The following is a 14,917-nucleotide window of genomic DNA, read 5'->3' as shown; positions in this document are numbered from 1 at the left end:
ATCATAGAATCCAGGCTAGCGAACCTTACAAAAGGATATCACTGGGCTTTTGCAGGCCATAGCTATTACTAAAAACTTGGCAATCTTTATTGTGATTTCCAATAGAAATTAAAAGGAAGATCGTAATTTCTTGATCGGAGAAAAAATCAAAATTTTTGGTAATTGGATTTATGAGTGCCAGACACCATGGGTGGTACATTGGGCAGTGCAGCGATAGATAGGTGACTGACTCAGCTTTTGTATCTGAGCAAATGGTTGTATGAGAGACCACTATATTTTCCTATAGTCTCCATAATAAGTAGTGTACCAGTCGGGGCCAAGGTAAAAAAACTCCTATGAGGAATATGTAGGATCTTAGAGGCAGGTAGGAATTGTCTGCACTTTTTGTGCCATGATAGGGGTGAAAGATTTTGGCCCTGTCATATTGTAAATCGAAATCCCAAATCTTCTGTTTGAGTTTGGTTAAGGCTTTATCTGGGCTGAATAACAATATTACCAGTAGTGAGAGGCCACGATAAGGCACATCAGATTCAATTTGCCCCCTCAGGGATGAGGAAAATCTAGAGTGAGGTGAATCAGAGACTCACCTCAAAGGATTGTTTCAGCCAAAATCTGAGACAGCAAAGTATCAGGTGGGCCCAAGAGAAATGCAGCCAAGTTCTACATACCAGGGCATTTGAAGCAAGGGACACAAAGTATGGCTTTCATAAAGTTAAACAGCTTCTCAAGTAGGGGCATCCTTATAAACACGAAGTTGTGCTCTGTCCAACAGCAAGCCCCGACCTTTGCATTATACAATGTTATTGCTGCAGGACAATAGCATTGCCTTGATGACTCGTATATTTTAAGATTGCTTTAGAAACTTTTTGAGTTCTAATAGAAAGTTCACTCAGCTGCTTATTCCAGTAGGTGGAGGGTTAGTTATTTTTCATATAAACCACATGAAGTTTTATTTTCCTCATGTGCAAAATGTCTGAGGGTATTGAACAAATTTGCAGCATTTTTCTGCAGATAAGGCAGCATACTCTTCATTTTATTTGTACAGGGATGGGTGCACAGGACAATATCCTGGTAACTATGCTGAAACCCTAAAATATACCAGTATTTCTACAGCCTGCTCCTTCTTCCAGCTCAAAGAGAAATGGGACAGTACTCTATTCATTTACCAAAAATTACATTGCCACTCATCCCAATTTCAAAGTTCAATAATTGTTAAACAATCTAATATTTAGCCAAAATAAAATATTTTATAAATAAATGCTTGACCTTCCAGCTCCTCAGTACAGCATTGGCCATGCAAAACTCCCAACTCAAAGATTTTCATTTACTGGTAATAGTCTTTTATTTTTATTTACTTTCCCAATAACCAAATCATGACTTTTCTTCAGACAATTAGTGCAATATATTTTCATCTGAGCAGGGAACACTAACCTGATATTTCAGACAAAGAGAGGAGAGGGAAGCACTTTTGGTAAGATGGCATCAGTAGACTTCCTTCAAATGGGACAAAAGAACTGAGATATTACCTAAATAATTCCCAATGTCTCCATTCTTTCCATGATACCAGCTGAGTCCCCCACAAACCAGAACAGAGACTGCATGTGACTCATGTTAATTTATCTTGAGTTATCTAATGTTAAAGTAGCTGTCATATGTCAGCTTAATTACATAGATAATATTTGTCTATTTGGCTTCGGCTTATAAATCAGTATTAAGCCCTCCTCTAATCCATAGTTTCATGCCATTAAGCATTTGCACTTCTTGGAGATGTTCAAAGGATAAGAAGGTTAAAATTTATTCCCCAAATATTCATAGATGTTATTGTCCATAGATAATACATTCAATAACCACATCAAGCTAGAGTAGACAATGTTCTTTTAAAAATTAATTCAAGCAATTATTTTGGAATGGGGAACAATGGGAAAGGAGCAAAGGGGGGGGCAGGAGCCAAACAACTATATAACAAAGCAGTTCAAAACATGTTTAAATGTTTAAGCAGCTGCCATTCTGTCATAATTACAAGCAAAAAGTAAGACATTTCTTTTGATGTTTTATTGGCATTAAAATGGTTTTAACTTTGGCAATAGTTTCAGGGTAAAGACTTCCTCTTCCTTTTAAAATGCTTAGATTTGTTTGTGATGAAGGCTGCTGTTCACACTCCTTCAAATAAGTCAGAGCCAGACAATATATAGCTTCCTGCAGGCTTTGGAGAACTTTGGCCTAGGACAGCCACTTACATTTTCTAAGTATGCGTATGGGAAAGAGGCATTAAATGAAAATATATATGACAAATGCCCCATAAGACTCTTACAATGTCAGAAAGATTCAGGTTGGCTTTCTTAGTCTGCCCAGGGCTTCCAGTTCAAAGATAAACAGGCATTATCTTTCACTTGGCTGGGTTGTCATGAAGACCCAAAATAGGAGCAGTGACTTGTAGCCAGAAACCTTAATCAACTGCCTCTGATGTCAAGCAAAATGTACTGGAATATAAAACAGATTTCAAGATCTCAGGACAATAATCAATGTTTAAAAACCGTTAACTTTCATAACAATTAAAAGGTAGGGTTTTAAAACAAAGATTCATTTCTGGTCAGTTCTGTTGTACTTTTACCATGTCATTTTCAGAAGCCTATCTAAAGTTTGCTGTAAACTATAGTGTCATTTTGGGGAAATGACAGTGCTCTCTTATTGGCCAGTTCTAAGGTTGTTTGGGAAAGCATAGCATCAGTTCTTGTTGCCCAGCTGCACTTCCCTGGTATGGAACATCCTAGGAAGATGATGACCATATTCATTCCAATTCATAGACTAAAAATCCAGAGTAAAGAGTCTTAAGGAGTGCAGACCTAAACAAAAAAGAGCTAAATGCAAGGACACATGCCCAACTCACAGGAGCTTATTCTCTGGGAAGATAATGGACAGGAATAAAATACTATCAGGTAAACATATGGCGGGTCAATTGTACTGATTTCCAGCAAAGAACGAGTGCAATTTACAATATATGGGGATTCCTAAAAGGCAAGTTGGGCCTTTCAGTAAAAACACTGAAGCCCACATCCCTCACCCAGTCACAGCACCCCATGTTAAAAATACATTTCAGTGACTAAACATTATGTTATTCCCATAGTTTCTACTCCAGCCTAGTATCCATCTCTTCTCAGCAGCAGCTGTTCTGCCTCGGAAGGAGGCGCAAAGTAGTATTGCAGGTAGTGGAGGAAAGAGGTATCCAAAACTTTCCTGAACCTGCAGCACCTGCTATCTCTTGCTGCTCCGCCGTGTCTCTTTGCCATTGCTGACTGGGTTTGAGGAGGACCCTATGCCTGATGAGCTTCCGCCTTGGTGGTTGGGCTGACTCCTGGTGATGCGACCGCTGGTAGGATGGGTGGGGATGCTGGGTGGGTGCAGGGAGCCGCCAGAGCCAGAGGGGATCAACCCGTTGCCGTTCTGGTTCTCTGCAGCTAATGCCAAATAACAGAAAGGAACACAGAAAGATATGATTGAGACAAGACCAATGAAGCTACGGAATTCAGTGTAATTTTTAAAACCAGAGTTAACGTGAAGGATTTGTTCCCACATACAAAATCCTATATTAGAGCTCTTAGACAAGGACTCCCAAAGGAGGCTGTATAGACAGTATGAGCAAGAATGACCAAAAAAGGTGAAAAGATAGAGAAAGCAAAGGGGGCAAGCTTGCTTGTTGTTGGTTTTCGGCTTGTGACACCTTGCTTTCGGAATTGGGTTGCATTTCTTTGATTGGAGAACAAATGCTGGGTCATCTGGCAGTTGGTTCTCCAACAAGGGACTTCTGCTATTTGCAGTAAGTCAGCAGGCAGTGAGATCGTGGCCTCCAGCCCACAGCTCTGTAAGTCTACTGCCAGTCAAAGGAGACTAGCCCAGGGGATGAGATTGCACATAAAGCTAAGCAGGGATGGACACCCTTCTCAGGGGCAGCAACTTACTCCCCTAAGCAGCTGAAAGCCCCCAAGTAGTATCACAAGAAGGAGCGGACAGATGTCCTTCTGCTTACTTTTTTGAGCTTTCCAAGGAGATTTAATAATGGCGGGGGGGGGGGAATGGGCACAGGAAGCCTCTTGAAGGCAAAGTGCCCCCATCTCTACCCCAAAAAAAGCCCCAACAGCCAAGAATCACACCCATATTTTAATGGCCCCATTTCATTCCACTTTGGGGGTTTGGGAGAAGAGGTCTCAGGTGAAAATTGGAACCATTTGCCTTCTGGAGGCATCCTTCTCCCTTGTCCAGCCTTGCTTCCAAAAACCCAACAAATATCACATCACCGAAAATTGGCTTCTGTGCTACTGAATCTTGAGATGCTGGTAGAACCCATGTGGCCTCCCCACCAGTGTATTAAGCTATGGTTTGTTGACCATACAAAGCACTAATTGGATTCCCATGCAACATTGTCATAAACCATGGTTTATAACCCAGTTTCTGAATTAATATGTAACATTAAGCTAAAACCAAATAAATCACATTATAATTTACATGGCTGCAAACCAGTCAAAATGAGCGAGCAGAAGGAACAAAAGGTCCAGGTTTATGATTTAATATTATATGCAAGCCCAGCTACTGTTATTTATGCATTAGCCAGCCAATAAATTAGCCCAACCTATTTATAAATGTATAAATCAGACTGTCAGGATGTCCTTAAGGTGAGAGCAGCCCTTTCACTCCACTAGTTTGTATTACCTGCTGATGTAGAAGGTCCTGGTGTAGTTTGGGAGGCTGCAGGGGCGGCATTGTCATTCGGTGTCTATAAGAGAGAATCAAAACATTTTGACCCATGCAGAAATTCTAGATGTAACAGCCCCTGGGGCAGAGGACAGGGAGAAAACCCATCCAACTATCCACCCAGAATAACTATGTGTGGGTTCAGAGTGTGGGTGGAGAAGAGGGTAAAGATAAGGTGGTATAAACAAGCTATTACACCCCCCCCCCAAAAACCCAACTTCTGGAACAAGGCAACAAGATCATGTGAAAAAAACAGTATAGACCTCCCTCCCAGTTACTGTCATACTGACATGATATTATCTGTTGAAGATGTTACCTGGAAACATCTCAGGGAGATGAGTCCAGCCAACCAGCCAGTAAATTTGCTCCCATTTGAAGTCCTACTCATACTGTTGAGTTAGATCCATTCAGGCAACCAACAGATTTGCCAAATCCATAACCTGAGAGGATTTTGCATCATTATTTTATTTGTTAGATTTGATTCTCATATTTTCTCCAACACCATAAGGCTGCAAATGTGGGGATCCCCCTACATCTTGTCCCCACAACTCAATGACGCATGTTTGGCTGAGAGCGTGCATGAGTGGCATAAAGCCACCTGGTGAGTTTCCATGACTGAGGATGGGCCTGAATCCAGGTTTCCTCAGTTTAATGCATTAACCACTACACCACTCTTTAAAACCACACAGGAGAAACTCTTCAGCTTCTGCTTATCCCTTCACATTTAACCAAAGTGGCTCTTAAATGCGTAAGAGCTCTCTCAGGTCACAGACCTGACAATGTTATTATCCTTTTTTCTGAAAGGAAAGCCAGGATAGGCTACCCAGCTTGGGGTATCCATGGGGAGGATCAATGACTTCAAAATGGCAGGTGGAATTGGACAATTGAAGCCCTGACTCTTTTTAATGTGTATCACATGCACTGCATGCACACAAAAAGGAGTGGGTCTTGCCTGCCACTTGAGGTCATTGACCCCACCCCCTGTGGACACCCCTCTAGATGATCTGAATCTTCATAATCCCTGACCAGTAATCACTTTGGGTGGGACTAGCAAAGGGTGAAGCCCAAAACACCAGGCTTGCTTGTCCTGGATTAGTTTGTGTGATTCTTAAACTCTGTTGTAGCCTTTATTTTATATAAAAATAAGCTCTCCAAGTTGAGACTGACTCCTGATCACTTCATGGAGGCATCCATATATGTCACTGTGAACAGTACTGAAGTTCTTTGTCACTCCTTTTTAAAGAATGTTTTTTCAACTTCCTAGTCCAATCAATATCTCTAGTACTGGTTGTTGGAGTCCCATTCAAGTACTAACCAAGCCTTATTCAGTTTAGCTTCAGTCCAAACAAGACTGGTCCAGTGCTGCCACCTACTGAAACTTTCTCTTGATAGGCAAATGTAGAACCCAACTTTTACAAAATCTAAAACAAGCATGGGATTTTAAAGAGAATGCCACAGGAGCTGGTTATCATATCCTTAAAGGATTCTGCTAGCAGGAGAAGAAATGCACAAGAAAGATAGAGTTATCCTGCGATTGGGCGAGGAATGGTTCTTAGGCCTTTGAAATCCATCATTAAGCATTTATTTCACACAACATCAATTCAGACAGAGGTCCTCAGATTTTCTTAATTCCCATAAAGCACTCTGTTGAAGAAACTGGATCCCACTATTGTAGAAACAAAACAGCCCACTTTTTCCAAGAAGGATGTGTTTACATTTATAAACAATCTATTACTCTATGTATCATTCATAGTTAAGTTTTAAAGATTTAAAGTTCCACTGACCAAGCTTCTGTCCTGCCTGTACTGTTTCTGAGTCCCACATGCCACTGGCTAAGAACAATCAAATTAAGGCAATTCTTATACTTACATTTTTATTTTGTGACTGCTGGGCAACATATTCAGGATTTGGCTCACTGAAATTTGGCACTTCGGAATAAACCATACAAAACCTAGAGCAGGAAGGAGAAGAGAAGATGCAACCCTCATTCAACTGGTGAACTTCTTTTCCTGTTCTTTTTTACAACCTCTCTCCAATCATGCATACTGCAGTGTCATACTGAGACCACAATCTCTCCTACAGCAGCTTATAGCTTATTTGAAAAAAGAAGCCCGAGGCTTACAACCACAAAAGAAAAAAAAATGTTAGGCAGAATGGGGGAAGCAAAATGAGGCACCGCTGAAATTATAGTTGGGATGGAAATCCATCTGGCACTCTGGAGGAGTGAATGGTTATGGCTGAGCTTCCCTTGAAGGTAAACTGAAGACTGCTGTTCCCCCCACCCCACCCCACCCTGCCCCAAGTGGTGATAGAATGGTTCCTTTTCTCCCTGCACTGCAGTGAGATGGAATAACCATGCAAAACAATCCTGAAGACTATGTTTGGCTCTACTGACCTCTGGCAAATATGTACTCTAAACAATAGACTTTCAAGGGAAGTGGGTGGAAAGAACAAAGGTGGGCAAACATTAACTCAGGCTATTGAAATCAAAACCTGGCCAGCCAACAATCAATGCTATTGAGCTGGCATTGATGTTCATATTGTTAATAAATGAGAAAGGGATCCAGAGGTAGATAGTAGCAGTCAAGCAAGGTCATTCACAGTGAGTTCCTGTTGAAGACAAAAGGAGGGGGGAGCAATGAAACCTCTGACTCAGATATCAACTAGGAAGTGGAGGAGCCATCAGCTATATTTGATCTTCTGGTACTTGGACCAAATTGTCTTATCTGGGCATTTAAGACCAAGTCATGGCTGTTGCAGTAAATACTTCAAGATCTTTCTAACATTAAAACTGAGCACAGGTAGTCTTCAAGATGTTCAGAGATCCAATCTGAAGGGGGGCAGGTGATTTGCAGTGCATTAGGGTGTGCACAGAGCACCTGCTGGCAGTTCCTTAAATCAAACACATCTTTTTCAAGGAATGTGAGGCAGCATCTACACAATCCCACGGAAGATGCAGCTTCTTCATGAAATTGTCAAGAGGAGCTACACAGCCTCCCCCATGCACTCTGAATCACCTTTTCCTCTTTGACCTGCACAGACGTATTGTTATCCCTTGTCCTTATTCACTACATTTTCCTTCCAAGCCATGTCTTTTTAGCCTAAGAACTTCTATAGAACTATAAACTGACTTAGGAGTGACTAAAGAGCAATACATAAATGCTTTAAACAAATAAAACATAATCATATAAATCTTTATTAGCACAAATAACAACTCTGTAATACTTTAGTGTGGGATGTCTCACTGAAATATTACTGGGAAAACTAGAGGTTCACTATAAGAGGAAACATAAAATGTATCTCGATAACAAAGTGAAATATAAATTAACTACAGCATAGGTTGGGGACATTTATCCTACAGATTTAATTAGGAAGTGATGGCATAAGGTTTAGAGCTCTAAATCAGGCAGTGATTTCTTAATAGGAGATGGATTTCAGAGTCAAACACATTTGCTAAATGTAACCTGCAATATTATAAGATGTAACCAATACCTTCCATCCTAGAAACAAAGGAAGACGCCCTCCATGGTTTCAGATACTTTATATCCTCTAGGGCAGAACTGTCCTTCGGTGATAATCTGTCTTTGCACACAAATTGGAAAAAATCCACCTACCCATCCCCTAATTCCAGGAAGAACCATTGAGATAAACCATGGGCCTTACTCTCCTACTTTCTGCAGATCTCCTCCACGTCCAGTGTACAGCGTTAAGCAGCCTTTGAAAATCGATGAGTACCTGATAAGGAAAAACTCATGATTAAAAGCAGTTTTGAGCATAGTTTTGCTCAAAATGAAATCTGTCTTTTTGGTACATCACATGAAGCTCTTATCTAGCTGTACTGTGCTTGTTTGTTCCTGACTGAAGTAAACGGACCTTCCACACAAACAGATGATAATGGGTGCAAGAGGGAAGGTTATACGTTCTTAAATCTCACTGAAACCAGTAATGCATGAACTGCAAACTCATTTACCTAGGGATGAGTACCCTTAAATTCAACAAACTTGGAAGTCAAGGAGCTGTGTATGGGATCATGCTTTTAAGTATTCTAGATTTGCTCCAGTTATTGGGAATCAAACAAAAATGTTCAGTTAGTTGGGCTGGCTGCAGAGCACGGCAAGCCTATTAGAGTGGTGGGCCTTTGCTAGCATGTTCATTCATATTTTGTACAGAACATCAAAAGAGGTCAGAGCAACGTTATAGGGTGTTCTGTTTGTATACAGGTAGTCCTCATTTAGCAACTGCCTCATTTAGCAACTGTTTGCAGTTACGATGAAAAAATAACTTTATGACCAATCCTCACATTTATGACCTTCGTAGGTCTGTAAAGCAGAGGAAAGCTGAAGTAAGATCATAAGCACCATCACGGTTTCATTTAGTGATCACTTCCCTTAATGACCAAGTTGCCAGTCCCAATTGTGGTCACTAAATGAAGACTGCCTGAACACCACTTTTTATAAGTGGGTTCATGCATTCTGCTAAGCCAGTGCTTGGTTAACTATGATTTACTGAATAAGCCAAACTGGATGGATTCATATGATACATCGAGCCATAAATCATGGTTTATAAGCCACAATGGCTGGTTTCAACTCCATGTTCAGACAAAATCAAGCAAACTAAACTATGTCTAAGCACAATACATAAATCAAGCTTATGTCTGCCTTGGCCTAAACAAAAGCAAAATGAACCTTAAAAGCAACTTGCACATTTGCAGAAGGAAATATACAACTCTTAAGAAATTAGATTAAACGGTACAGATTTAACAAGTTCGATGGGACCGATCCCAAGAATTACACAGAGGGTCTTTAAACCAGGGTTGATGGAAGCTCACTCTGCTGGCCTAAAACATCCAGCAGCCCAAGTCTGCATGGCCAATGGCGGGAAATGTTGGAAAGTGTAATTCAGCAACATGTGGAAGGACTCAGATTTCCCACCTCTCCCTTAAACTTTCCTAACAAAATTCAGGAAAGTGCTAAAGCCCATTAAATAACTAATTTGTATTAAGTAATTTGAGCACATTCCGCAAAACAGGCAAGCCATATTTGCTGCTTTCTTGAAGTAGTGTTTAGCCACAGTCTCAAAAATAACATCTAATCCCCCAGCCTCTCCCAGGCCGCTCCTCTGGGAAAAATCCCACGTACCCTTTGGTGAGTCGGATGATATCACCTGGCTGGATTAGGTTTCCAACATCATCCCATACAGAGATGTTTATGCTGCCTGTTTTGTCAGCTACTTTACATGTCCGCACTTCGTGACCATCCTTTGTCTTGGTCACCCGGCCTAGGGGGAGAACAAAAACCACAGTTAAAGACAACTACGACCACTGAAGGAGTGGTTTTTATCAGTCATTGCTTCATTCCAAATACATCCTACATTCACCTGCACACTCTTTAAGAGCAGAAGCTTAAATACTGAGCCGCTATATATAAAACTGGAAGTAAATTTTTTAGATTATCCGTAAAATTACTCTTATCTGCTGAGAGTTCAGTTTGCTTCTCCATATCACAGAAACTTCTTCATGATCAGCAGCAGTAATCATGCCATATGGGTAGTCCTCGTTTAACTAGGGTAATTGGGACTGGAATTTCCATTGCTAAGCGATGTGGTCGTAAAACGCGACATCACATGATCCCATTGCTTAGCAATAGCAAGCTTGGCACTCCTTGTTGCTGTCATCGAGCGAGGATCGTGGGTCCTTAAGTGAGTCCCATTGTAACTTCGAATGGTCACTGAAAGAGTGGTCATTAAACGAGGACTACCTGTATTATTTTCCCCCTCATATAAGACTGCAGTTTTAAAGCCACTTAGTGTAAGCACATACCACTGAATTCACTAGGACTTAGTTTATAGTAAAACTTTTAAAAGTATGTCTAATCTTACATGAGGACAGGTACTGTAAACTGGTTGAAGTACAAAGGAGGAAATCAGCAATTAAATACTTATCTATATTATGGAGTCCTTGGTGTTCTCTGAGCTTGGTTGTCGTCTTGCAGACGTTTCGTCGCCCAGCTAGGTAACAACCAAGCTCAGAGAACACCAAGGACTCCACATTTCAACCCTGAGCTACATATATTCTCTTCTTTTGTTATCTATATTATTTTTAGGGGTGTTTTTTTTTCTTTTTCTTCTTTTATTTAACATTATAAATAATAATTTAGTGGAGATTTTGGAATTAAGCTCAAAAATGTATACTTCTGTTTTATATCAAGAAAACAATTCAATGTACTTTGCTTGGTATGGATTATCTTTTACTAACATTATTTTAAGCATTAATTGTATAATCAGTAATTATCTGTCCATTTATATATAGTATCTATTTTGAAAATAAACCTTTGTTTTAAATTAAAGAAAGTATTTCTAATCTGGCCAATAAGCAACATTTTTTGGAATAAGATAGCACTGCTAGCTGATTATGAGGAAAAGGAAGTTGTTATGTAGCATAAAGAAAATGAAATAATACTTCAGTTTAAGCATTCTGTGAAACAGGCATGTAGCCTGGTCTCCCAACTGTCTTATATAGTGATTAAAAAAAAACAAACCCAACCTCTCTTCCACAGATGACTTACCTGTTTCCAGCACAATGAATATAAGATTTAGATTTTTCATGCCTGGTTTAATATCCTTCACCAAAGTTTCTGTTGTCATGTTAAACGGCTTCTGATTTCCAGTACCTGGCAAATAATTTTAAGTAGTCTTATATCCACAGAAAGAATAAATAAGAAAATGTTGATTGTAGTAGATAAGAAAACTGTTCTATTTTAATATTGAATAAAGACATTACTTACGTTCTCTTCTACTGATATAAAACACAGCCCATGTCTAAATATGGAAGATTATAAAGGCATAGATATACAAGAGGTGTAAGTTAAATGTACTCCTCCCTATTATCCCATTCTTCCTTTTTCTACAATCACCTGCAAGAAGTTGATACTATTTTGCCCACTACCAAAGTTTAGGCTCTTGCAATTCTGACAAGCCGAAGAACCTTCTGCGACTGAAAAACTGTACAGAATCACATGGCATTTGCAGAAACAATATTTTACATTATTTGATTTTAAACACAATACTGTAGATTAATATGCCAACTATTCAATAGAGAAGGTGAACATGACTCACTTTTAAACAGAAAGTAGCTTCTAAAAGTACAGAGGTGAGGATGTCCAACCAGATTTTAAAATAAATCCTACATTTTAACATACAAGGGATAGGTTTACACAGCACATTAAATCATAATGTGCTTTGCTTGATTTTTTTCTCAGTGTGTTGTGTGAACCCACCCAATTGTGGTTTATTTAGTAATTATAGCTTATAGCTTAATGTGTGAATCCAGCCAATATTATCCAAACTGCAGACAGCTACCTAATTTGGAAAATAGGCTTTGAGAAAAATTCAAAATAATAATAAAAAAACCCAGCACTATGGGCTTCAAGTACATATGCAAGAAATCAACGTCTACAATATTTGCCTATCAAGAAAGAAGCAGCATATTGCTGGAAACATGTACAGGAATATGGGCTGAATTCTATATGCCATCCCCAGGCTCACAGGCCTTTTAGTCTAAGCACACCTTACACTTCTGTGAAGCCCAAGAAACACACATCTATACATTTGTAACAAATTCCTCAACAGAGATTTCAAAAGTGTGCAGATGTTTTACACACAATTCCTGTAAAAGGTACAGAAAATACCTGCATTTTTATTGTACATGGAGGTATACATTTTACATAGTTTTTATACTGTGAAACAGCCAAATACTCCATCTTACAGGTCAAAGCCATGTGGTTACTGGCCTCCATACTTTATGGTCTTCATTGTTTTTTTTGGGGGGGGGAGTTGCCTTCAAGTAATTCTTGACTCCTGGTGACTGCCTGGACTAGTCCCTGCAGTTTTCTTGGCAGATTTCAGAATTGGTTTGCCATTGCCTCCTTTCTAGGGCTGAGAGGGAGAGACTGGCCCAAGGTCACTCAGCTGGCTTCGTGCCCAAGGCAGGACTAGAACTCTGGGTCTCCCAGTTTCCAGCTTGGTGCCTTAACCACTACACCAATCTGGTCTTCACACAACATATTATTACCACTTGTACATTGTTTCTAGTGGCATTTCTGAAAAGATGGTAATTAATTGGACTGAAGTGTAGCAAAAATCTAAAAAAAGGTGTCATTAGTGTATAACACACGTTCTGCCCATTTGGGATACACTTGCAGCTAGCTATATGGATAACAAAGCATTACTATGCTTACGAAGCACTGAACAGTTTTTACTGTTTACACCTAAGATTACATGCCACCATCTTGACCTGAAAATAAAACACTTTGTAAAATTACTCCAGAAGTAAGCAAAGCAGCTGATCAGGTTTTAGGATTTTCTTTCCTTAGGATTTGGAATGTTTACATGAATTACATTATCAGTCTCTGATCATATGTTAACTGTTTTCTGTACAGAAATGCAAAAATAAAAACCTAAGTGACAAATCCCTCCTTTTGGAGAGGTTATTTTTTAATCCACAGAACCAACTCTCTACAAAAGACAAGATATTTAACCCCCTAGTGTAATTCCACTGATTACAACCTTAGAATGTATACATCAAATCACATTTTATAAATTCCTTGTTTCCATATTGCTAACAGAATAGAAGCTGACACTCCTTGAAAAAAAAAAGCCTCAACACTCTTGAGTGAAATCAATCCAAGTATCTAAAAAGATGGCTATAAAATATCATTCCCAAATTCCAGCCATGTTTAAACTGTTGCTGCTGAATCTTTCCTTTGTGCTACAAATTATAAGCACATCCTGGTATTTTATAAAAGCTAGTAATGCAGTTTTATCAGGTTTTAACGCCCACTGATCATTGTTACCTGCTTTGAACAAAACAGAATAATTTTCAGCACATGTAGAAAGCTTGTATCAAGGGAGCTGGTGTAGCATCCTTGATCTGGTTAGAGGCTGCATCCCACTGTAAAAAGGAAAAATAAATAAAGCATCTTCCATTGTTTTTTAGGGAATCATTTATCCTTCTCCTGATCAGTGTAGCAAATTTCATCTTCTAGCAGCCTTTTGCTGTAGGAATCCTCTCCATATGAAGCGGATCCTAGTTTACTTATTCTTAAAGAATATGCTTGCACTACCATAGTATAATTAAATGAAAAATAGTTAAAAAGTACAATAGTCAATATGCTAGTGAGCAGTTTCGTTCCTACTGAACATGGATTCTGCCGGCCCTACAACATGCTCATATCTTTTTGTGCTATGTCCAAAGCAGCAAACAGTTTGCTGGAAATCCCACATTCTTCTTACCTACAATCTCATGGCTATTAATTACATTTTGTATAAAAGAAAGTCCCCCCACCACTTTTCCAGTGAAACAGCCAGATGAACGTTCACTTGCAGACATTCCAGGAAGTATTCTGCAGCGTCTAGACCAGCCAATCACAGCACAAGGCAGTCTCTCGACATGTAGGAATGTTCCAATCTTCCAGCCAATTGCAAGCTGATCAAGCATTAAAGTGACAGTACCAACAACTGTAGAGATTGTAGGGGGAGAGCAGCGTTTGTCTATGGTAGCCAAAAATAGAGTCTGGTAGCACCTTTTAAGATTAACGGATTTTATTACAAGGCATAAGGTTTCATCAACTGCAGCTCACTTCATCAGATGCGTGGAGCAGCTTAACTGATGTACGATTTAACATAGTACATAAGGATGAAGGACGGGGACAGGCAGGCTGGTCAGTGTGGCTGTGCAGATGAAGGTTGCATGGGAACAAATTACAAATTCTTTATCAATTAACGGTTGTAATGTCTTAAAAACCCATTGTGTTTGTTAAGATCTTCTGAGATAGCCTGAAACTTATTGAGGTAGGTAAGCACAGCTATCTCAATTTTTGACTACCGACAACTGATTGCCAGCAGAGGGTTCTCTACTCCGGAGAAGGGTGTGCAACTAATTTGATTCTTGATGCTCAAGGACTTAACTAGTGCACTCAATACATGCAATATTTCAGCCAGTTTTGAAATTAGTACTTCATTGAATGTCTTCTTTTTGGGCTCTTAAATGGGGGCACAGTTTGGATTAGAATCAAACAATACAATTAATGGACGCCCTTGAGTATTCCACAAAATATCTCTCATTTAGTCTCTCCCATTGAACGTATCTAGGGTTAGATTTGGACTGATGCTTGTT

General features: G+C 39.6%; 1 protein-coding gene across 3 annotated transcripts; it reads right to left on the bottom strand.

Annotated features, from left to right (window-relative positions):
* Positions 1 to 1,774: 1,774 nt before the first annotated feature.
* Positions 1,775 to 14,172, bottom strand: NABP2 (nucleic acid binding protein 2). 3 transcript variants are annotated; one of them, XM_007425778.3, is made up of 8 exons: positions 14,035 to 14,172; positions 13,596 to 13,693; positions 11,310 to 11,414; positions 9,885 to 10,023; positions 8,410 to 8,481; positions 6,616 to 6,697; positions 4,705 to 4,768; positions 1,775 to 3,455 (listed from the first exon to the last, which is right to left on the bottom strand). In XM_007425778.3, exons 3-8 carry the CDS (start codon positions 11,386 to 11,388, stop codon positions 3,253 to 3,255), a joined length of 639 nt encoding a protein of 212 aa, XP_007425840.1. In that variant the 5' UTR covers positions 11,389 to 11,414; positions 13,596 to 13,693; positions 14,035 to 14,172; the 3' UTR covers positions 1,775 to 3,252. The 3 variants fall into 3 exon arrangements, with proteins under 3 accessions (XP_007425840.1, XP_007425841.1, XP_025020924.1); XM_007425779.3 differs by having other exon boundaries at positions 14,087 to 14,162; XM_025165156.2 differs by having other exon boundaries at positions 14,060 to 14,130.
* Positions 14,173 to 14,917: the final 745 nt, after the last annotated feature.

The sequence above is a fragment of the Python bivittatus genome, unplaced genomic scaffold, assembly GCF_059951505.1.
Source record: "Python bivittatus isolate LINGU-HERP-01145 unplaced genomic scaffold, Pbiv_v1 ctg000220_np1212, whole genome shotgun sequence".
NCBI lineage: Eukaryota > Metazoa > Chordata > Lepidosauria > Squamata > Pythonidae > Python > Python bivittatus.
Note: the sequence above shows the minus strand (reverse complement) of the source record. Positions and strands in the feature narration are given on the sequence as shown.

Excerpts from the sequence above, each read along its gene's own strand:
- NABP2 (XM_007425778.3), bottom strand. The coding sequence starts at position 11,388 with ATGACAACAGAAACTTTGGTGAAGGATATTAAACCAGGCATGAAAAAT. Across the intron at positions 4,769-6,615 it reads AGCAGTCACAAAATAAAAAT|ACACCGAATGACAATGCCGC; the intron begins GTAAGTATAAGA and ends TCTCTCTTATAG. Across the intron at positions 3,456-4,704 it reads AGGACCTTCTACATCAGCAG|CTGCAGAGAACCAGAACGGC; the intron begins GTAATACAAACT and ends ATTTGGCATTAG.